The 21,433-nt window shown below is 48.1% G+C and overlaps 1 protein-coding gene across 5 annotated transcripts; it reads right to left on the bottom strand.

Moving 5' to 3' along the window:
- Positions 1–612: 612 nt before the first annotated feature.
- On the bottom strand, positions 613–20,882 carry LOC135878909 (UDP-glucuronosyltransferase 2A2-like). Of its 5 annotated transcripts, none has more exons than XM_065404654.1 (7): positions 20,422–20,882; positions 19,309–19,316; positions 7,298–7,446; positions 5,084–5,215; positions 4,307–4,394; positions 2,325–2,544; positions 613–892 (listed from the first exon to the last, which is right to left on the bottom strand). In XM_065404654.1, exons 1-7 carry the CDS (start codon positions 20,880–20,882, stop codon positions 613–615), a joined length of 1,338 nt encoding a protein of 445 aa, XP_065260726.1. The 5 variants fall into 5 exon arrangements, with proteins under 5 accessions (XP_065260726.1, XP_065260727.1, XP_065260725.1 ...); XM_065404655.1 differs by lacking the exons at positions 19,309–19,316; positions 20,422–20,882 and adding exons at positions 10,346–10,373; positions 10,716–11,069; XM_065404653.1 differs by lacking the exon at positions 19,309–19,316 and having other exon boundaries at positions 20,162–20,882.
- Between the last annotated feature and the right edge of the window lie 551 nt (positions 20,883–21,433).

Here is a 21,433-nt window from a genome sequence, read left to right on the forward strand (position 1 = left end):
TTAAATATGGACATAGGAACCTACAGGCAGATGGCTATTTTCAGAAGTCTTGGCCTTTCGGGTGGGCATCTTCTAGGCGCATCTGACCGCTTATCTGGACTCCGACTAGTCAGTGTCTGCTCTTCCAGGAGCCATACAACAGACACACAGACATTTTGGTTCTGGGTGATCTAGTGAGGAGACACTCTCACAGATCGCAGGGTGGGCAAATCAACTTTAATACCCGCAGGTGGAAGACACAGCAAAGGACCTAAAACATATGGGCTTTGTCCTTTTAAAATAAAGTCTCCGGAAAGTTACATTCTGAACATCATTGCCACAGTTAGCATATGACAAGCCCTGTGTAATCACCGAAGGAGTCCGATTGGTGGCTCAAGCTAATGATTCATTCTTATTCAAGCCAAAAGGAAGTTACTGTAAACATCACATTCGCTAAGTGTGCAGCTTTCCTGATACTACTTCACCAGAACATGGCCCTGATTACGCATGGGTATTGCAGCATGTGCCTCATTTTCAGCATATGCCTAGATCAACAGGACCACGAACAAGTTGAAGTACCTGGCTGAGCCACGGCCTAACCAGAGACAAGCGTGGCCAATGGGAACAGCAAATCTACTCCGTTTTCTTTTTCTTTACAATCCTACCACATTTCTTACAGCAAAACAAGCAGCACCTGACAGCAATGAAAACAGCAGCTGCTGCGCAGACGAGCAAGAATGCCAGGACGTCCAGGCAGTGATACTGGTACCAGGTGAGCTCGTGAGCTGCTGGTCTCAAGTGCTTTGCCCCTTTGTGGCGCATGACAAATTCGATCCAGAAGACAGCTCGGTCCAGAGGCTTTATGGGCTGGTCGTGGTGAATCTCGGATAACCTCACTGCATTTTCTTTATAGCTGAAGGAATGGGGGGAAACCAAAACAACGTGGTGGTTATTCTGAAACAGTGCTTTCCTCAACACAGCTACAGGATGCAACTTGCAAGCAAAGGGATCACTGACCTGGCTCCCTGCTCCATACTACAGGGTCAGATCAATGTAAGCTGCCTTGTCTCGACCTAGCTGTGGAAGGGGGAGGGATAGCTCAGTGATTTGAGCATTGGCCTGTTAAACCCAGGGTCATGAGTTCAATCCTTGAGGGGGGCCATTTAGGAATCTGGGGGGGAAAATCTGTCTGGGGATGGGTCCTGCTTTGAGCAGGGGGTTGGACTAGATGACCTCCTGAGGTCCCTTCCAACCCTGATATTCTATGATCTAAGCATCTTCACTTAAATTTGGCGCCCACCGAGGTAAGTGCCTCTCTACGCTGATTTATTAACACCCCCTTCCCGAGCGGTGGAGAGTCACGGTCGATGGCATTAGGTCAGTGCAGACAGTGCATTGCTTACAGTGACTGCTACCGGCTTTCAGGAGCCATCCCTCAATGCCCCGCACTGACAATGCAGTCGATAGAAGCGCTCCTGGTGAGGACGCGCACCGCCGACACAAGGAGCCAAGTGTGCGCACACAAGCGATTTAATAACTGCGGTGACTGCTGACCTAAGTTAGGTTGACTTAATTGTGTAGTGTAGGCATGGCCTCAGTCAAGATGTAAAGTGAGCTGAAAAGATGAACTAGCCCCAATTTGCTATTACATAATGAGACTTCTTCAGAGGGTTCGCCACAAGACACTCCTAGCGTCCAGCTTTTTCTATTGTCATTTTCCCTTGCAAAAAATACTTCTGGGAAGATAATTTGCAGGGTTTTCCCTCCTGATCTGGTGTTTTGTAGCTTGAGACTGGTGGAATTCCCCCAGTGCCCTATGGACAGTGGTAGCAAGTCGGGAAGCCAAGACGCAGTGTCACAAACTAGCCAAGAAGGAAGTTTGCCCATGGTCGCATGTGTGCATTGGAAATTGGCTGGGTGACTTCATTCGAACTTGCTGCAAGAAGGGAGCAGAAAACTACACAATCTCAGGGGCTGCTCCAGGGCCTTTTCAGAGGGATCTTTCCCAAAGAGATCACAAAATACAATGTGAGGGAAATTGATTTCCTGTCCACCCCTTCCAGGAGCTGCTGCATGCTCAGATAGAGACATGCTTAATGCAAGAACCTTTGTAAGGTTACCACTTGTTTTATGCCCAGACTGTTCAGCATTTTTGGTGATAGAGTTCCCAGAAGAGAAAGCCAGCTGGGTTTCTCGCCTCAACAGCACTGTTTCAGTAAACTGACCCTGTCCCATTAGAGATACAAGGTAATAAAAGATATTCCCTCGCCCACCTTGTCTCCTTAGTATCCTTGAACCAACACAGCTACCACAACCCTGTCCCATTAGGCAGAGACTGAACTCACCTGGAGTTGTTAATGACCATATTCAATGCATCGATTAAATCCTGGGTTTGCATTGTGTTAAAATCCAGTTCGACTGCCATCCCTTTCGCCTTCATGTGAGCAATGTTATCCGGCTGGTCAGCGAACATGGGAATCCCAACCATGGGAATCCCATGGTAGATCGCTTCATAGATCCCGTTGGTTCCACCGTGAGTAATAAAGGCTTTGGTCTTGGGGTGGCCTGGAATAGGAGGAGAGAAGCGTTTAGGAACAATGGGTACATAAATGCTCAGATTCCAGAGAAAAGGCAACAATTTTGTACTAACTAGGTAAATAATGGTTTGTTTGACAAGGGGCTAGTCCTGATTACTCCAGATTAGCATTAGGAACGGATAATGGGGTGTACATGCTCGAACCCTAGCCAATGGGGAAGTACCTTGCAAAACTTTACAAACTCTGCTGTTGATCTACGATTAAGGCTGACCCAGCAGGAAGTTCTATTTCATTCACACCGATCCCTGCACAGATTACACTGCATGGGTGGAGCTGGAGAAGTGGGTCTCCTGGAGCCAGGCTGGCTCACATAGAATCATAGAATATCAGGGTTGGAAGGGACCTCAGGAGGTCATCTAGTCCAACCCCCTGCTCAAAGCAGGGCCAATCCCCGGACAGATTTTTGCCCCAGATCCCCCAATGGCCCTCTCAAGGATTGAACTCACAACCCTGGGTTTAGCAGGCCAATGCTCAAACCACATGTTCTGGGACTGGGACACAATCCTTTTAGCTAAAAGTAGGCAGGAGGGTTACGATGATGATAGATACAGAACCTCCCTAAAAACTACTTCCTGAAGTGTGCTTTGGGATCTATACCATCAACTGGGCAACTCTCTCTGGGCGGGTACCGTTTCAGAGAAGAGGGACCTCAGACCAAGTATTTTCAAATTGGTTAAACTTTTTGAAAACTTTGACTAATCCCTAGAGGATGGAAACGGAGATGTTACTCTCCTTCCCCCGCTCTTTCTTTCCTTTCCTTCACTTCTTTGCTCTTTTTACTCCCCCGTTCTCCCCTTATTTTTGTAAAAAAAGATTCAACAGAATACAAATAAAAAGGGAAAGGCAGTGGCTGTCTTCTAGATACTTATGTTTAAATGCTACACACCAGTTACTGGGCCTGTTTCACTCCCGTTTATCCCAGTGTAACTCCAGTTTTTGCATCACTTCTGCTGCCCTTCTTTGTGTTTACTCTAGTTTTTGTCACAGGAGCCACACACACTGATTCCAAGGGTAGTGGCACCAGGACAAAGCAATGTTGTTATCTCTCTGGTTTTATGGCAATGCTATTTCGGTCCATACAGCTGAGGACAGCACTGGCTGGTTTCAGGACTTCAGACCCAAAGCTGCTACCCGGATAGGGCTTTACTGTCGCTCCCTGCTTGGCTCACTGCTTTCCTAACAGTCAACTGTGCAGTTTACACCCCACTGCCCCAGGAGAAGACTCTCCACTTGTCCATACTGAGTCTCAGGTTGTTGCCTGGTCCACTCTCTCCATAGCTCTGGTCCCCATCGCGCTCGTCTAACTGAGCCTACGTAGGCCAGCAGCAAGCTTTGAACCTGGGACACACAGAGCTAGAAGAACAAGTCTTCACTGCTGAAGCTAAGCTACTAAGGGCCAGTGCCACACAGGTATTCAGGCTTCTAATGTCCACTGTTATCAGTGAGAGTTAAGCACCTTAGTACCATTTGTGAACCCTATCCTTGCTCTGCGACCATCATGAGTGTAATTAAGGCTGAGTAAGCACCTCTCCCTAGATAACAAACACACTAAGTACCCTGGCCTCCAAGCGACCTCTGAGGTACTGCATTTGGCTACAGGATGAGCTTGTGTGTATAATGGGCCATCTAGTCTCTTTGTGTCATAAATGAAATGAGTAAAGCGGGGAGGGAACACGCTTGTCGATACTGAGAAAAGCTCAGCTAGGAACATTTCCAGCACAGAGTCTTACCAAGCAGGTCATTCTGGGGTATCCAGTCATAAATCCTAGTGTTGGGTCCTAACGTTTCTGGTTTCTTCCCTTTGTACCTCCAAAGGACCTTGAATGACAATGTTTGAAGATACACGGGCTGTAGTTCAAGCTGCACTGTCGCACTGCAATGCAATCTGGGGCCTGATCCAAAGCCCACTGACGTCTACTGGAGTCTTTCCATTGATTTCCGTGGGCTTTACATCAGGCCCTTGTTTAGCAAGGCTTCTTTTGAGCTGCTTGCGTTATTTACATAATACGGTATTCTACTATTGATTAGATCTCTCACACAGCGCTTTTCAACATTGCTCTCCAAGCGCTTTGAGAGCAGTTTCATTATCCCCATTGTACAGATGGGGAAACTGAGGCATGGGTGGGGAAGTGACTTGCCCAAGGTCACCCAGCAGGCCAATGGCCAAACCAGGAATGGAACCCAGTCCTGCTCTCTATCCACTAGTCCACACTGCCTCATTGTGGCATGGGAACTCACCCCACATGGTTTTGTTCAAGTGAGTCATATACAAGAAAAATACTATAAAGTTAATTTCTGTGACCACTCAGGACTCAACCCTGCTTCTTTGCAAGCCCCAAACCCAGTGACTTCAATTGGAGCTGCAGGAGAAAAATCAGAGCACTTCTTTGAGGGGAAGTAAAGAGCCTACCTTTAGGCAAGGCAGTTTGAAAGCTGTGGCCTGAGGGATTTTGCAGCAGTACCGCTGATCTTGTTGGCAGGAATGCAGTTCATTGACAGAAACTGACCTTTTGTGGAATCTGGCTGAGGGCCAAGGCAACCATGTTACTTTTCTCCTCGGTTAAGTTGTAAACCATCGAGCCAAGAGAAAACACCACGATACCATGTTCCCTTGAACTCTGGACAAACTCTTCCATTTCCTGATGAGAGACAAGAGCCTTTTAATTTTGGAAAGCAGCCACACCGTCCAGTGCTGTTGTGTTCTGTTCACGGCACACCTCCGAAATAAAACCGAAATACTCTAACCTGAAAGTCTAAGCGTAACACTATTTTTATCCTTAGACTCCAGAAATCTCACACACAACAACCAAATACAGAGCCGCACCTCAGGGAGAGAGGCACATCCCAATTCACCATGCCCTAGGCTGGCTCTTTTGCAGACTGACTGCTGATCTCAGCTTCCCTACAGAGTAGTCTGCAAGCAGGAGCAGAAAACCCCTTAAAATGACAAGCTATCACTTTAAATTCTAACCCACTTTTCAATGCACTGCATATTGAAATAGGTGAAAGGTACTCAGTAGAAATACACATGGCAAGAGACATATTTATGTAAATACAAAGCTTATCAAAGAGAAGGCTAAAATGTTATTTGCTCATGGTCTCTAAGTACCTACATGGGGAAATTTCTTATAGCAGAAGGTTCTTTAATCTAGCTGACACAGGTATAACAAGCCAATGGCTAGCGATTGCGTGGGTAGCTGGTTTAACAAAGCTTTCATCGTCATCGTTTGTTAGCTGTTCAGCACAGATACATGCCTGGCGCCCAGCAGTTCAATCTGTCCATCATTCCTATCTGACTCAGGCGACGTCTACACTACACACCACTTTCGTCGGCGCGTAGCGTACATGCAGCTACACGCTGCAGGGAAAGGCAGCACCACGTCCATGCTGCGGGTGTCAGGGAAAGGCTCAGTCTGTCCCTGCTGCTTTTCCCCGCTGCCGGAGCCTTTCCCTGTGGAGGGAGGGAACAGCTGGCGCCTTTCCCTGATGCTTCCCCCCGCCAAAGGCTCCAGCGGCCAGATGTGATGCTGCTAAAAACAGCAATACAGATGTGGGAGGCACAGCTTGGGTGAGTAGAGAGCCATGGGATGAGGGGTGTACTCGGGTATTTTTTCAGCTGAGCACTGGATTCACTACTGGGGGGAGGGATAGCTCAGTGGTTTGAACATTGGCCTGCTAAACCCAGGGTTGTGAGTTCAATCCTTGGGGGGGGACAAAACAAACAACTGTCAGGGACAGTACTTGGTCCTGTAGTGAAGGCAGGGGACTGGACTTCATGACCTTCAAGGTCCCTTCCAGCTCTATGAGATAGGTATATCTCCATATATTACTGCTATGCCTTAACAACCCTCTCCCCCATAAGGATCCACAGGTGGGTCCTACACGTGGTGTACCTCATCCAGTGCACTAAATATCTCAACAACAATTATGGGGGTGAAACCAGACAATCACTACACTCTCGAATGATCTCACACAGGGAAATGATAAAAGACAAAAACACCCTGTCACCTGTGGGTGAACACTTTTCACAGAACGATCGCTCCATATCGGAGTCCTCAGCCTCAAAGGAAACCTGCTCAACACTTTCAAAAGACGAGCCGGGAAGCTTAAATTCATGACTCTGCTAGAGACTAAAAATCAGGGACTGAACAGAGACACTGGACTTATGGCTTATTACAACAATCTCTAACCCCCTAAATGACCCCCCCCCCCCAGTTGTTTCCTCCCCCCCCCCCTTCCTTTCCTCCTTATCACCGGAGAGATGTTAACAGGTCACTTCACTTCAAATGGTCACTTTACATGTGGTAGTTATTTATGCTAAACAATCTGTTCCATTTAGCTGGGACACTCTGTTTCCCAGACCTGAAGAAGAGCCGTGTGTGCCTGGAAAGTTGGTCTCTCTCGCCAATAGAAGTTGGTCCAATAAAATATATCCCCTCCCCCACCTTGTCCCCCCAGCAGGCAGACAGGCGATGGACTACAGGCCAGCTCCTGAGCTGGTGTAAATTAGGACAGCTCTGGAACTGGCCCTGTATTTTCAATCAGCAACGGCGCATCATCCAACATTGCAGTGATGCAGAACAGATTTCTCTTGCCCAAAGCGGACATTGTTCTCAGCGAGCGCCCCAGGATATGGCACACCCTGCATGTGGAAACCAGAGAAACAAACAGCTGTTGAGCTGATGGGCAGATGACTAGACCAAGGGAGCGTATTAAGGTACCTCAGGTAAAGGCTTTGCAGGCTTGCAGTGGAGTCCCCCGACAAACTCAAAGTTAGGCAGGAAAGGGCGAGGGAATTCAAAGTCCCAGTACGTTCGGATCAGCCACATCTCTGCTTTGCCCATTGTTTCACACAGCGTCGTGGGCCTTCCTGCAAGCAAAAGATAAGGAGTTAAAATGAGCCGCAGGAGGGAGCAGTCTTGCTCATTGTCTATTGAAACATACCAGCCCTACATCTGAGACCCAGCACTCCTGGACACTGTTCAGTGCCGCGTGGCCTAGTGAACAGAACTGGGACTCAGGAGACCTGGGTTTTGTCACAGCTCTGCCGTTGGATTGTTGCATGGCCTTGGGCAGGTGACCTCAACTCTCTTTCCCCTCCCATCCTTCAGTCTGACACACTGCAGCTCCACTGATTTACCTTAAACTGGGTTTGTTCAAATGGTGCAACTGTGTGTCTGGACTTTCTTAGAACTTGTTTTAGTCACATCTATCAGCTGAACTGGTGCCTGTACACTTCTGTATGTAAAGTGAATCAATAGCAGTGGCCACACAACGTTACAGAGGCTTAACTAAATTGGTATAAAGTTACCCCTTTAGCTGAATCGCTACAACTGTGTGTTTAGACCAGGCCTTAGATTGCAAACTCTTCAGGGCAGGGATTATGCATTTGTCCAGGGCTTAGCACAGGGGACACTAGCTGCTACTCGCAGATAAATAATAAGGAACTTTGTCTAGAGTCTCAATCACGCCGATCACAGCTAGGAATGAAGATTGTCAATGATGCAGCCCCATGTCCTGCCCTGTTCAGAGCTGAAGTGCTGACTAACAGGATTTTCACACCCACATGACACCGTGATACAGTAAACTTTGATCATGACACAGGTTAGTTAGTATGCAATGTTGTTGTAGCTGTGTCGGTCCCAGGATATTAGAGAGACAAGGTGGGTGAGGTCATCTCTTTTATTGGACCAACTTCTGTTGGTGAGAGAGACAAGCTTTTGAGCTACACAGATCTTTCCTTCAGATCTGGGAAAGGTACTCAGGCCTGGTCTACATTACATGGTTAGGTCAATGTAAGCTGCCTTGCGCCGACTTAAGTGTGGAAGTGTCTTCATTTAAATTTGGCTCAGTCGACCTAAGTGCCTCTCTATGCCGAGTTAGTAACACCATCCCCACAGGCCGCCCACAGGGCATCCCCGCCCGGAGCCACTGATCTCGCTGCAGAGCACAACCTACCGAACTGGAGAAGGGGAGCGGTGGGGAGGCAGGGAAGACTCTGCTAAAGGAGCCAATAAGTTCAACAGCACTCCCAGCAAACTGCTCCCCTGCTGGGCAGCTGATAATCATATAGGCGTTTGCTCTCCCTTCTGCATAGAGACAGTTTGGAAAACAGTCCATAGCTGACAACACTATAAAGACCTCTCAAATCATCAGGCTACAGCACGTCTGTACTTTGCTGGGCCAAGCGTTCTATTGGGCTCGCAATGCTTACCCACATCTTTAAAGTGTGTTGGGATCTACAGATAAAGCACTACAGACATATACATCATTGTTAGTAGCCTTATCTTTTTCAGATGGGTTAACTAAGGCCCGGCGAGGGTCAGGGACTTGGTTGGCAGGGCCACTGGCCTAGGGATTAGGGTATTGGCTGCTTTCTGTCTGATACTTAATTTGCTCTGATCATTGATCACTTTTTCCTGACGTTGAGAGGGAAGGCAGGCTGTGCTGCACATGCCTCGCCAGTGTAGGCCTCAAGCCTGCACATACAACTTCACTCCAGGAAGTTGTCTCAATGCGCAAAAATGTCAAAAACTCCCACCACACAGGGCTCTGGAGCCCAAGCTCCAGTCTGAGCCCAAACACCTACACTGCAATTAAACATCCCCACAGCCCACGTGAGCCCAAATCAGCTGGCATGGCCCAGCCGTGGGTTTTTAACTGCAGTATAGACATATCCTAAGTGTCTTAGGGTTAGATTTTCAAAGGTATTCAAGTGCCTAAAGATGCAGCTAGGTGGCAGTGTGGAATTTATAGATGTGCCTAGGCAGGTTAGGTGTTTAACTCCCATTGAAACTCAAAGGGGCAAACTCGCGGAGGTGCTTTTGTAAATCCTGCTGGACGCCTAAAATCCCTTTGCCAATCGGATCCTTAGTCATTTTCAAAAATGTGCTTGAAAATGTTGCCTATTGACTGCACTGGAACTAGCATATGGTCATCATCTTCGCAGGATCAAGTCTTCAAGTTGCTATCTGAAAGCCGTGGTCTTACCTCTCATGTCCATTACAAAACTCAAGCACTTACGAGCAAGGAAACGAGTATTTAAGATCACACCTCTTACATTGCCCATATAATAAACAAACATTATTCTTATAATATACAAGGTAATTAAGATATCAGCACAATCTGGCCCCAATTCCGGAAAGCACATAAACACGTGCTTAGCTCCAATTGACTTCAAGTTAAAGCACATGCTTAAGCACCCTTCTTGAGTAGGGATACTTTACTGAATTGGGGGCTTAACTTTGACCCTGGGCCTCATGTAGATACTTCCCAGGGAAATGGGACTAAGAATGCAAAGGTGGTTAATTGGAGATCAGTGGTAAAGCTTAGCTCCTGTTTATTAAAAAGGGAGCAGGGCTGTGCCCACGTTCAGGACGTGTTTGGCTGACACTTTAGGCTTTGTGAATACAAGTTTCTACAAAACCTAGGACGTTCAATTTCATTTAAAATGTAAACAACTTATTCTTATCCGCGGTCCCTGCAGGACTGTGCTCACATGGGAAAACCAGGAAGTGAAATGTATTCAAAACTTTTATAAAACTAATTGTCCCAGCTCAGAGAAATGCAAAAATTGATCAAACAGTGAAAAGAAAATTACATCTAAAATTTCTTTCAATATCTGTATCTGGCTTTGGAGGTGAAAGTGCTCAGTGCTCTTGAAAAAGCAGGCCACTTAGGGACCTAAATTCAGTTCCTAACTTGAGTCCCCCAATTTTTAAAGTCTTGGCCTGGGCAAAAAAGCTATGTCTGTCCAGTCACTGTCTCACCTAATACATCACTGTAATACTGATTCCACTCATCCACCCAGAAATGCAGGAAAAACACATCATGGTAAATATAAAGCAGCAAGTTTGTTATCTTCTCTGTGAAGGACATCCTGTCCGTCAGTCCCCCCGTGCTGGCAGGTACATATGAAGGAGGGGCTGGAAGCCCCCCACACAGCCGCTCCATTGTGTTCCCTTCAGAGAACCGGAAAGTATAGACAAAAGGGATTTCAAGCAACTCTGCTACCAGCTCACCGCCCGGAGAAAGAGGGTCTGAGATTAGCACATCAAACCCTGCTTGCCGGAGCTTTGCTATCAGCCTGGGGTTCAGCACGACACTGTCACAGGTCTGCTTGAACATCTTGATAGAGACTGCCATGAATTCTTTCATTTTCAACATGAGCTCCCAGTAGGACAGATGGGGAAGCTCGTACATCCACAGGTGCAGGAAGTCCTCCAACAGGGCCGCCTTGGTCTCCCTGGTAAAGGGCACCGGCAGGACCTCAAAGTCAAATGGGGAAGAGGACTCATTGTAATCGATGAGTAAACTTGCTGAAGGCGCCAGCACAGTCACATCGTGGCCCCGAAGGGAGAGTTCCTCCAGCACCAGTTTTATGTTGAGCCAGTGACTGGCATCGGTGGGCCAGACCAGCACCTTCCCACAGGATCCTGAGCTCCAGCAGCTCATGTGAACCCACAGCACCAGCAAAAGCCACTTCTTCAACATCATGGCTGCACGTCTGCAACTCTTATCGGAGCTAAGTTCAGTTCCAAAGTCCACAGTGTAAACACTTCTAAGCACAGCCCACAAAGACTGGATCCTGAACGTTCCAGTCTTCATATAAGGTCATTTCAATGCAAAATTACCATACGTGGGGACAGGCTCAGCAAGTACCAAACTCTGTCGTGGATCACCTACGATTCTCCTACAGAGGAGGCACTGTTCCCTCTGCAGGACAACTGTTGTAACGCAACGTGTGGAGAAGGTGGTGTGGATGCAGCTGAGGCCTCTTTACAAGGAGAAGGGAGCAATCCATCCTTGGATGATAGCGCATGGATCACTACATTATCTTTCCACGGGAAACTCTGCATCACCCTTACCGCCTCGCCTGCCCTACTCACAGATCACTGGGGCACAATCAGAGCCAGAGCTTTTTGCATTCAATGCCCAGCGCGATACTGCTAGTGTGCATATAGGTCACAGAGCAGCCATCACACACTCACAGCCTTGAACATGAGCATCTGTTTTTATCAGTAAGAGGGAAGTTGGTTAGGAACCAGGCTTCTCTGCTTAGTGTTCTCTTCAGCGACTCGGGGAATGCCATTTTTGGATCAACCAGTTAACCTTTGGGAGTTGAAAAGTGTAACCCTCCTTCTGGTGAACTTTCCATTCTCAGAGCAGGTAGCTGGCAAACACCCAGCTTCCTCATTACCTTGCCTGAGGGCAAATGCTGTGTCTGCGGTGTGTTCTCAGAACTAGTCCCAGCCCCCAAACTCAAACAGGTTTAACTACCTCTGTCACGATGCCAACAAATAACTCGTCTCTGGTACGGTTTAGGCAAGTGACAAACTGAAACTGCTACTTCTCTGCACAGGCACCTTTTACTTCAGCTTCTTGTTTGCAGTGAATATTTGCTTTACCTGAGCCACATCTTTAAAGGAAATGTCCACATAATGAATCTGTAAGACCCCTTTTCTTGGCATTTATTGTTAAATGTCTGGTCTTACCCAACTCCTCCAGCTGGCTCATCCAGGCGGCCGCCTTTCACTGTGGTCCGTGACCCTTTGATTTTCTTTTCAAGGCGATTTCACAGATCCTGAAGTCCTTGCTGCAGCTCATCTCTGTTAGCAAGTTCCAAATCGGCCAGAGTTTTCTTGGTCTCCGCTAATTTATGGAAAACCTTCTGGTCTGTTGGTTTCAGAGCGGTAGCCATGTTAGTCTGTATCAGCAAAAACAAAGGACTCCTCGTTGTTTCTTCTGGTCTATGGCAGTCAGGTTGCTGATCACTTCACTGATCTGTCTTACTATTGCAAACTGGGAGTGTTGCAACTCCAGTCTGTCCTGACTCTTTGTAGTTGCCACTCCAATAGAGATTTTACCTCTGCCTGCAACTCATCCCTCAGGCTATTCTGGGAAGACTCCAGATGCCGCTTTAATTCCTTTTGCAAAGTCTCCAATTGTTTTAGGTCTTGTTATACTTCCTTTTGTCCAGTTTCGATTTCTCTGAGCACTTCCATTATTTGTTCCATCTTGGTTCAACAGAAAGGCCAACTCACAAGCTCTCTCCTTGAAAACTGGATCCCATTTTTTGCCCTGAACGGTTAACCAAAGTTCAGGGTCCTGTGGATTGTTTCTGTTAGCAAGAAAAATTGAGAACGGAGACAGGTATCTCTGTGACGCAATCCTGCTTACTTGTCAAGAGAGCACAAAACCCGGTTTTCTTCAACACAGGAGGAATCAAACAGTAGGAGGCAGTGTCTTCCAGCCAGCACTCTGCTCAAAAAGCTCCCTAAAGAAGCTTTTTTCCCCACTAAGGGCTGTCCCCAGGCCTCTGCGGGGGGAGAGTGGAGGGGGCTGTCCCCAGGCCTCTGCGGGGGAGGAGGGGGCAGGCCTCCGAGGGGAGAGGGAGCTGGGCTGGCTTGGGGGGCAGAAGGGAACCACCCCCCAGCACTCACCAGTGGTGCGACTGGGGCCGGGTCTGCACTTCCCACTGCCAGTGAGGTCAGACCCGGCCTTACTACAGTTCTCAGGGGAGTGAGGGCGGGACTGGGGAAGAGCCGGAGCAGGGGCTGGAGCAGCATGCAGCTGCACAGGGCACCAGGAAATTTGGTCAGGGCCGTCCTTACCCATACGCAAAGTACGCAGCTACACAGCCTGCCCCCTCCTGGCAGAGGCCTGGGGCCAGTCCCCCCGCTCCTCCCACGCGGAGGCTTGGGGCCAGTCCCCCCGCGGAGGCCTGGGGCTCCACAGAATAGCTAGGGACGGCTCTGAATTTGGTGCCCTACACAGCTGTGTACTTTGGGTATGGGTAAGGACGGCCCAGAGCACTCTGCTCAAAAAGCTTCCTATAGAAACTTTTTCCCCCACTAAGGGCCACTCTCCCAGTCCCAGTGCTTGTCTCCTTGGCTTTTGGTTCCTTTTCTCCTAGCTCCTCCGGTATGTTCATCTGCTTCTCTGACACAATCCAATCCAATGAATCCCCCGAGACTGTGATCAGATCACAAAGGAACAGTGTGGGTCACATGACAACTCCTACTCCGGCCTTCCATGTGACTTTGTTTTGGGCAGAGGCCCCTGACTGGTTCAGCTATCTGGTTCCATGAAGAATTTTATTTATTTATCTTTTTTTTTTTTTTTTTTTTTTTTTTAACATTTATCCAGAATGAGGGGCACGGATACACCCACCAGTTTCAACAAGGTTTAACCCTTATCTGACCAGCACATCACAATGTTTAATATATTTGTCCTGACAACACCCCTGTGAGGTACTGCACTGCTAGTATCCCCATATACAGATAGGGAACTGAGGCACAGAGAGATGGAGGCCTTATCTAAACAGGTTTTTTGTGTTTGTTTGTTTTTAACCAGTACAACTATTTCCATGAAGGTATGTTTTGTTTTTTTTGTTTTTTTAAAACAAAATAGCTAGACCAGTATAATCGCTAGCGAGGACTCAGAGATGTTGACTGAAATGTGCCTTATACCCATATAACGTATTCCCCTTTCCACATGGGAAGAGGCGATGCTGCTATAAACACCTTAACACGTCCCTCCTCACTCCAGGGGTGGTACCATTTTAGCTACAATGGTATAGCTAAAGCAGTACAACTTTAATCTACAGACAAGCCCTATGTGACTTGCCCAAGGACACCCAGGAAGTATGTGGCAGAGCATGAAGTTGAACCAAGGTGTCTGGAGTCCCAGGGTAGCACCCTACCCACTGGACTAGCCTTCCTTTCGGAAAGTGCGGCCCTACATTTTTGATGTTACCGTATAGACACAATCACCGCTAACAAGAGCGGCCTTACCTAAAACATCGCTGTAGTACTGATTCCATTCTCTCCACAAAACCTGGTGAAACAGAACATCCTGAAGAGCATAAAAGAGCATGTTTTTCACTCTCTCCGTGAAGGACATCCTGTCCGTCAGTCCCCCCGTGCTGGCAGGTACGTACGAAGGAGGGGCTGGAAGCCCCCCACACAGCCGCTCCACTGTGTTCCCTTCAGAGAACCGGAAAGTATAGACAAAAGGGATTTCAAGCAACTCTGCTACCAGCTCACCGCCCAGAGAAAGAGGGTCTGAGATTAGCACATCAAACCCTGCTTGCCGGAGCTTTGCTATCAGCCTGGGGTTCAGCACGACACTGTCACAGGTCTGCTTTGACATCTTGATAAAGACTGCCATGCTTTCCACCACTTTCCCCAGGCCCTCCCAGTAGGACAGATGGGGAAGCTCGTACAGCCACAGGTGCAGGAAGTCCTCCAACAGGGCCGCCATGGTCTCCCTGGTAAAGGGCACCGGCAGGACCTCAAAGTCAAATGGGGAAGAGAACTCATTGTAATCGATGAGTAAACTTGCTGAAGGCGCCAGCACAGTCACATTGTGGCCCCGAAGGGAGAGTTCCTCCAGCACCAGTTTTATGTTGAGCCAGTGACTGGCATCGGTGGGCCAGACCAGCACCTTCCCACAGGATCCTGAGCTCCAGCAGCTCATGTGAACCCACAGCACCAGCAAAAGCCACTTCTTCAACATCATGGCTGCACGTCTGCAACTCTTATCGGAGCTAAGTTCAGTTCCAAAGTCCACAGTGTAAACACTTCTAAGCACAGTCTACAAAGACGGGATCCTGAACGGTCCAATCTTGATAGAAGAATAAGGTCATTTCAGTGCAAAATTACCGTATGTGGGGAAAGACTCAGCAAGTACCAAATCCTGTTCTGGATCACCTAAGATTCTCCTTCCGGAATGAAACTGATGGATTCTCCTGCAGGACTGAAAACAACCTGCTCCCTCTGCTGGACAGCTATTGTTACACAATGTGCATTTTCAGATCTGCAGGGAAATTATAGTCTGAACTGCAAACTATGGCCCCAGTCCAAAGCTCACTAAATCAATGCGAGTCTTTCCACTGATTTCAGTGGGCTTTGGATCAGACCCTTGTTACCAGGACTTGACCGTGTAATCACTGGTTTCTCTTCCACTAATCATGACTCACTGTCACCAACTTATCCATGAGTTGTGATTGGCTGACGAATAGTTTTACAGACGCAATTATTTGGGAACACTTGTCCTGAATGTGAATGTGTGACTGGGCGCCTGGTTTCTGCCTCCGCGCTGGGCGATAGGAGTAGTGCTTGAGGAGGTCCCTGGGGAGAGTCAGCAATCATGGGAGGCACTCCAGGAGACGGGCAGGCAGAGGAAGCTTTAGGACATCAGAGTGTCACAGTTCTTGCCCACTTGGCTGCTGCTGTGGCGTCCCTTGCTCCCCAAGTGAAACACTCTCGCTGGCTCCCAATTTCTCCATGGTGGTGGGGGCAGGGCAGCAGAGCCTCTGTGTCACACGGGCCAGCACCAATTCACACAAAACATAGGGCCAGATCGCCCCTCCCCCTATGGGAAAACCCCCAGGGCAAAGCAAAGGGGGACGGGTTCTCCTGAGATGCTCCATGGGGGATGGCTCCACACAGAATGGGGTAGCCCACTCACCCCACCATCCCCCAAGAGCCACGTGGATCTCACCAAATCACCAAGAGGCCTGGGCAAATTGCATGGAAGCCCTGTGCCTCCACACTTGCACAGAGGGACTCGGAGCCGTTCCCTAGCCATGGTGCAGTGGAGCCAGGATTACAGGGACTCCCCCAAACATAGCTGTCTCCAGGATCCCTCCTGTAAGGGGAGTCTCACACCGTGGGGGAGGGGCGGAATGATAATAGAGCTGGGGACCGTATTATCTTCCTCTGGGAAACTGCAGGGCTGATGGCGAGACAATCCTAATCACCCTACCCCAGCTCTGTGTGTGCGCAGATCCCTGGCCCCACAGAGAGCTCTTTGCCAGCTCTGGGAGCAATTGAGGAGGTGGCTGTGAAGGCAACTGAAGGATGAAGCATGGGTCACTGTATTATCTTTCCATGGGACACTGCATCACCTCTACCTCGGCCCCATCCCACTCCATCACTAGGGCACAATCAGGGCCAAAGTTTTTTGCATGCACTGCAAAGTGCGATACTGCTAGTGCATTTAGATAACAGAGAAGCTAGGACACTCAGCCTTGAACATTAGAGCCTGCTTTTATCATTAAGAGGGAAATTGGTTAGGAGCCAGGTCTCTCAGCGTAATGTTCTCTTCTGCAGTTGGAGGAATGCCATTCTTGATCAACCAATTAAGCCTTTGGGAGTAGAGGATTTCATGAAAGTGTCCACTCTCAGAGCAGGTGTAATGCTGACAGATCCCGGTTCTCTTCAGGCAGGATCAAACCTGGGACATCTGGAGCTAAATGCATGAGCCTCTACTGCATGAGCTAAAAGCCACATGGCTGTTAGCTCGCTAAGTGGTCTCGGTGCCACTACATGGGACAGAACACCACACCCCAGGAGGTGTGGGGGTTACACAGGTAGAATCATAGAATCTCAGGGTTGGAAGGGACCTCAGGAGGTCATCTAGTCCAACCCCCTGCTCAAAGCAGGACCAATCCCCATTGTCAATGCCCGGCTTCCTCATAATATTGCCTGTAGTTTGTTTCACAAAACTCTGATAAAAATCAAACTCCAAGTTTTAACTACTTCTGCCATGATGCCAACAAATCACTCCTCTCTGGCACTTCTTAGGCATATGGCAAGCTGACACTTTCGCTTCTCTGCTGAACTCACATCAATGTATTGTTACCGCATCCTCTCAATAGCATGTATCCGTTTTGTCCACCTCTCACATCAGGTCTGACACTCAGATTGCAAGATCTCGGAGTCAGGGCTTATCTTTTCTGTTACTTATCTGTACAAGGCTTAGCACAGGGGCCTTGATTGTGGTTCACAGGAGCTACCATAGAACGAACAACCAATTACCATGAGCATAATAAATTAGATTGGTATCTAGAAAAGTAGCTAGTTGACTTGAATAAATAATAGGGGGAGGGAGGGTTTCAAAAACAAAAGGATTTAGAAGCTCAAGACAGTATTTGGTCCTGCCATACGGGCAGGGGACTGGACTCGATGACCTCTCGAGGTCCCTTCCAGTCCTAGAATCTATGAATCTATGAATCTATGAAAGTCCCTCAATGGTGCTTGTGCTCCTAAATCCCTTACACACTTTTGAAAATCTCTCCTTTGGTTTAGATTTTTTATTTTGTAAAGACAGTTGAAACCCTTTGTACATAAGACAAAGAGCCAACTACCTAGTGACTTTATATCAGTGGGTTTAAATTCTTTTTTTAGTGAGCAATGTCAGACAATCAAACCAGGGAAAGCAAACCAGCATGACTCCATTTTATATCCGAGTTCACATGGGGAATGATTCATCTTCTCCCCCTTTGCATATCAGCATTATTTGCAGTGCAGTAGCCCCTGATATAGGCTAGGTTCTGTACTGTGACAGACCCAGACCAGTAGGGTACAGGAGTCTGGTAGAGGGCAAATATACTGGTCACTGGATGACCACTGAGTGACCAGAGCAGGGGCTGCACTAGAGTAATCAGGAACCTGCTAGAACCAGTGAAGGCAGGCAGGCTAATTAGAACACCTGGAGCCAATTAAGAAGAAGCTGCTAGAATCAATTAAGGCAGGCTAATCAGGGCACCTGGGTTTTAAAAAGGAGCTCACTTCAGTTTGTGGGGGGAGTGTGAGGAGCTGGGAGCAAGAGGTGCAAGGAGCTGAGAGTGAGAGGGTGTGCTGCTGGAGGACTGAGGAGCACAAGCGTTATCAGACACCAGGAGGAAGGTCCTGTGGTGAGAATAAGGAAGGTGTTTGGAGGGGGCAATGGGGAAGTAGCCCAGGGAGTTGTAGCTGTCATGCAGCTGTTACAAGAGGCACTATAGACAGCTGCAGTCCACAGGGCCCTGGGCTGGAACCCGGAGTAGAGGGCGGGCTTGGGTTCCCCCCAAACCTCCCAATTGACCTGGACTGTGGGTTCTTCCAGAGGGGAAGGTCTCTGGGCTGTTCCCCAACCCACATGGTGAATCTCTGAGGCAAGAAAATCCGCCAATAAGCGCAGGACCCACCAAGATAGAGGAGGAACTTTGTCACAGTACATACACACAGGACAGCAGGCTGGGCCCCAAAGAGACGACAGTCTCAAAAGACAAAACCAGATGAATGTTACAACAACTCTACTGCTACCCCTTCTCATTTGGGAAACTCAATATGCTGTGCCTTCACTGGGTGATGTCCCAAATGTCTCTATTTCAACAGCACTAGTCGCTTATAACTAGCTACTCATTGTTCCACTGCAGTATTTGCCCTGATCACACCTTAATTTGAAACAGATTCTTTGAAAACATAGACTAGTCAGGACCTGATTGAAAAGCCCTGGCAGCTTTGTTTACGTCAAGTGGACCCGCACACGCTTAGCCCCTTTGGAAATCAGGCCTCATTTTGTTATTCTTATAATAAGGTTCAAAATAGAAACTAGAGCCCAGAGTGTAACATTTGATCAATTCACCGCAAACAGCTTTCAAAATGGTTCCTGGTATACCTATTGTGAGCCACCTTATTATTACTAATGTCACAATAGAACCTAGAGGTGCCAACTGAAAATCAGGCCCCGTTGTGCTAGGAGCTGTACAAACACACAACAAGAAAGCTTGCCATCTAAACAAGCGAGACGACAAACAGATGGGAGAGAGGAAGGATTATTTTACCCATAGTAAATGGAGCCATGAAGAAGTGAAGTGACGTGCCCAAGGTCACATAGGTAGTCTGTGGCAGAGCTGGGACTAGAATCCAGATCTCTTGCATTCCCAGTCCAGTACTTTCACCACAAGGCCTGGTGGTTACTTGTTGTGCTGCTTTATAGGATCATGCCAAAAGAAACGGATGGAATGATTTTAGGCCCCAATTTCCTCTACCGGGAAATAATCCATGGAGGGGAGAGAAAAAGCTGTGTGTTTCAACCAGCAGAGTTTCCTAGGGTCTTTCCCTTTCTCCTCTGCCTCCCACCCTCTCAGCTGCACCATGTAGAGCAGGAAGTTGGCACAGCTGGGCACTGAGACCAAGGCTTTTTCTTCTCACTCCCCTTTCTAGCTGTGAATGGAAGTGGTAAAGCTGGAAATGTCACAAGAATGTACAGCTGGGGAACTAAGCACAGAGAGATTAAGGTGTGGGCTCCATGCAGTTCTTGTATTGATGTACCTTTTCAGTTTAGGGATGTGATTTTTTACCAAAATACCTATGCCGGTACAACCCCTGATGCAGACACAGTTAAACTGATATAAAAGTGCCTTAGGCCAGGCCTACACTAGGAGTGTTTTGCCAGTATCCTAGCTTGGCAAGTGCTCCTTAGAGGACTGCAGCTTATACCAGCAAAACTGGGCTTTTCCGGTGTAGCTTATTCCAGCCCCTCTAAGCAAAACAAGCTATACAAGTAAAAGGTCAGTTTTGCTGATACAACTTTGTTTATGCTCGGGGCTAGGGCCAGCACAGCTGCCGGCAGAGATCACACCTCTTCACAGCCCCGATGGACATCACTATGCCAGCAAAAGCTTGCAGTGTAGACTTGGCCCAGGAAATTGAAGCTGAGTGCCTGGAATCCTCACCCACTGGACTAGGCTTCCTTTCACACAATGCAGCCCACAGTAAAGACACAATCACGGCAAACAAGAGCGGCCTTACCTAAAACATCGCTGTAGTACTGACTCCATTCTCTCCAAAAAACCTGGTGAAACAGAACATCCTGAAGAGCATAAAAGAGCATGTTTTTCATCCTCTCCATGAAGGACATCCTGTCCATCAGTCCCCCCATGCTGGCAGGCACGTACGACGGAGGGGCTGGAAGCCCCCCACACTGCCGCTCCACTGTGTTCCCCATAGAGAACCGGAAAGTATAGACAAATGGGACTCCAAGCTTCTCTGCCACTAGCTCCCCACCCAGCACTAATGGATCTGCAAGGAGAATGTCGAAGGCAGCCTCTCTCAGCATCTTCATCAGCTCCTCATTCCACACCACTGAATCACAAGTTGCTTTGTTTATAGACACGAACCGTGATATTAAGTTACACATCCTGGAAGTGGTCTCCCAGTATGAAAAGTTGGGCAGTTCATAAAGCCACATGTGGAGAAAGTCTTCCATCAGGGACGCCATATCCTCCTTTGTGAATGGCACAGGGATCACCTCAAAATTGAAAGGGGAAGATCTGGTGGGATCTGTGCCCAGAAAGGATGAAGACAACAGCACAGTCACCTCATGGCCCCTGTCTGCGAGCTCTTCTAAAATGGACTTTACATTGAGCCAGTGACTGTTATCAGCTGGCCAGACCAGCACCTTCCCACAGGACCCTGAGCCCAAGCCAGAGCCCAGAACCAAAAAGAGTACTGTAATACACTTCCCCGACATCATGTGGCTGCGTTTCCTTGTAAGCTGTTCCACTCTGCCTGCTTGCTTGCCGCCTACTTTCGAACCAGGTGCCGGTACACAAGAGGACAGCCCACGGTGGAGATTATGTTCTAAAACTTCCAACATTGATTAACCTTAGTTATCTCAGAGCACAGGGAATACCTTGGCAGTAAAATCAACCTGTGCTAGCACAAAATCCTGTCCTGGATAAGACAGTATGAATTGCCTGCTTCAATCCACAGCAGGAAACAAGAGTCAAGTCAGATCACTTCCTCTGTTGAGCAATCACTAACATTCATTCTTGCTCTGGATGAATTACTGCTCTTCGTACTAACTGCTACTGCCCCTAGTGCAGAGAGAGAACTAGCCACCAGATAGAGTAAGGACTCTAGAAAAATAATATTGCCTTACTGTAGGTGAAAGAGCATTAAGGAGAAAGAAAGAAATGCATTGCAGCATGTGGGTTTCTGTAACTGTTTTTCAGTGATAGATCCTACAGGAGCTGTGATAGGGAAGCCAGGAAAGTGACAGCATGTCTACTATAGCCAGTC

This window comes from Emys orbicularis, chromosome 5 (genome assembly GCF_028017835.1).
Source record: "Emys orbicularis isolate rEmyOrb1 chromosome 5, rEmyOrb1.hap1, whole genome shotgun sequence".
In the NCBI taxonomy this organism is placed as follows: Eukaryota; Metazoa; Chordata; order Testudines; family Emydidae; genus Emys; species Emys orbicularis.

Bases quoted from the DNA above. Each gene is read 5' to 3' on its own strand.
- LOC135878909 (XM_065404651.1), bottom strand. From the start codon at position 11,183: ATGAAGACTGGAACGTTCAGGATCCAGTCTTTGTGGGCTGTGCTTAGA. The intron at 5,216-7,297 runs GTACCTTAATAC...GTCTCTCATCAG, and splicing joins CTGCAAAGCCTTTACCTGAG to GAAATGGAAGAGTTTGTCCA. The intron at 2,545-4,306 runs GTAAGACTCTGT...CTCCTATTCCAG, and splicing joins ACCCCAGAATGACCTGCTTG to GCCACCCCAAGACCAAAGCC.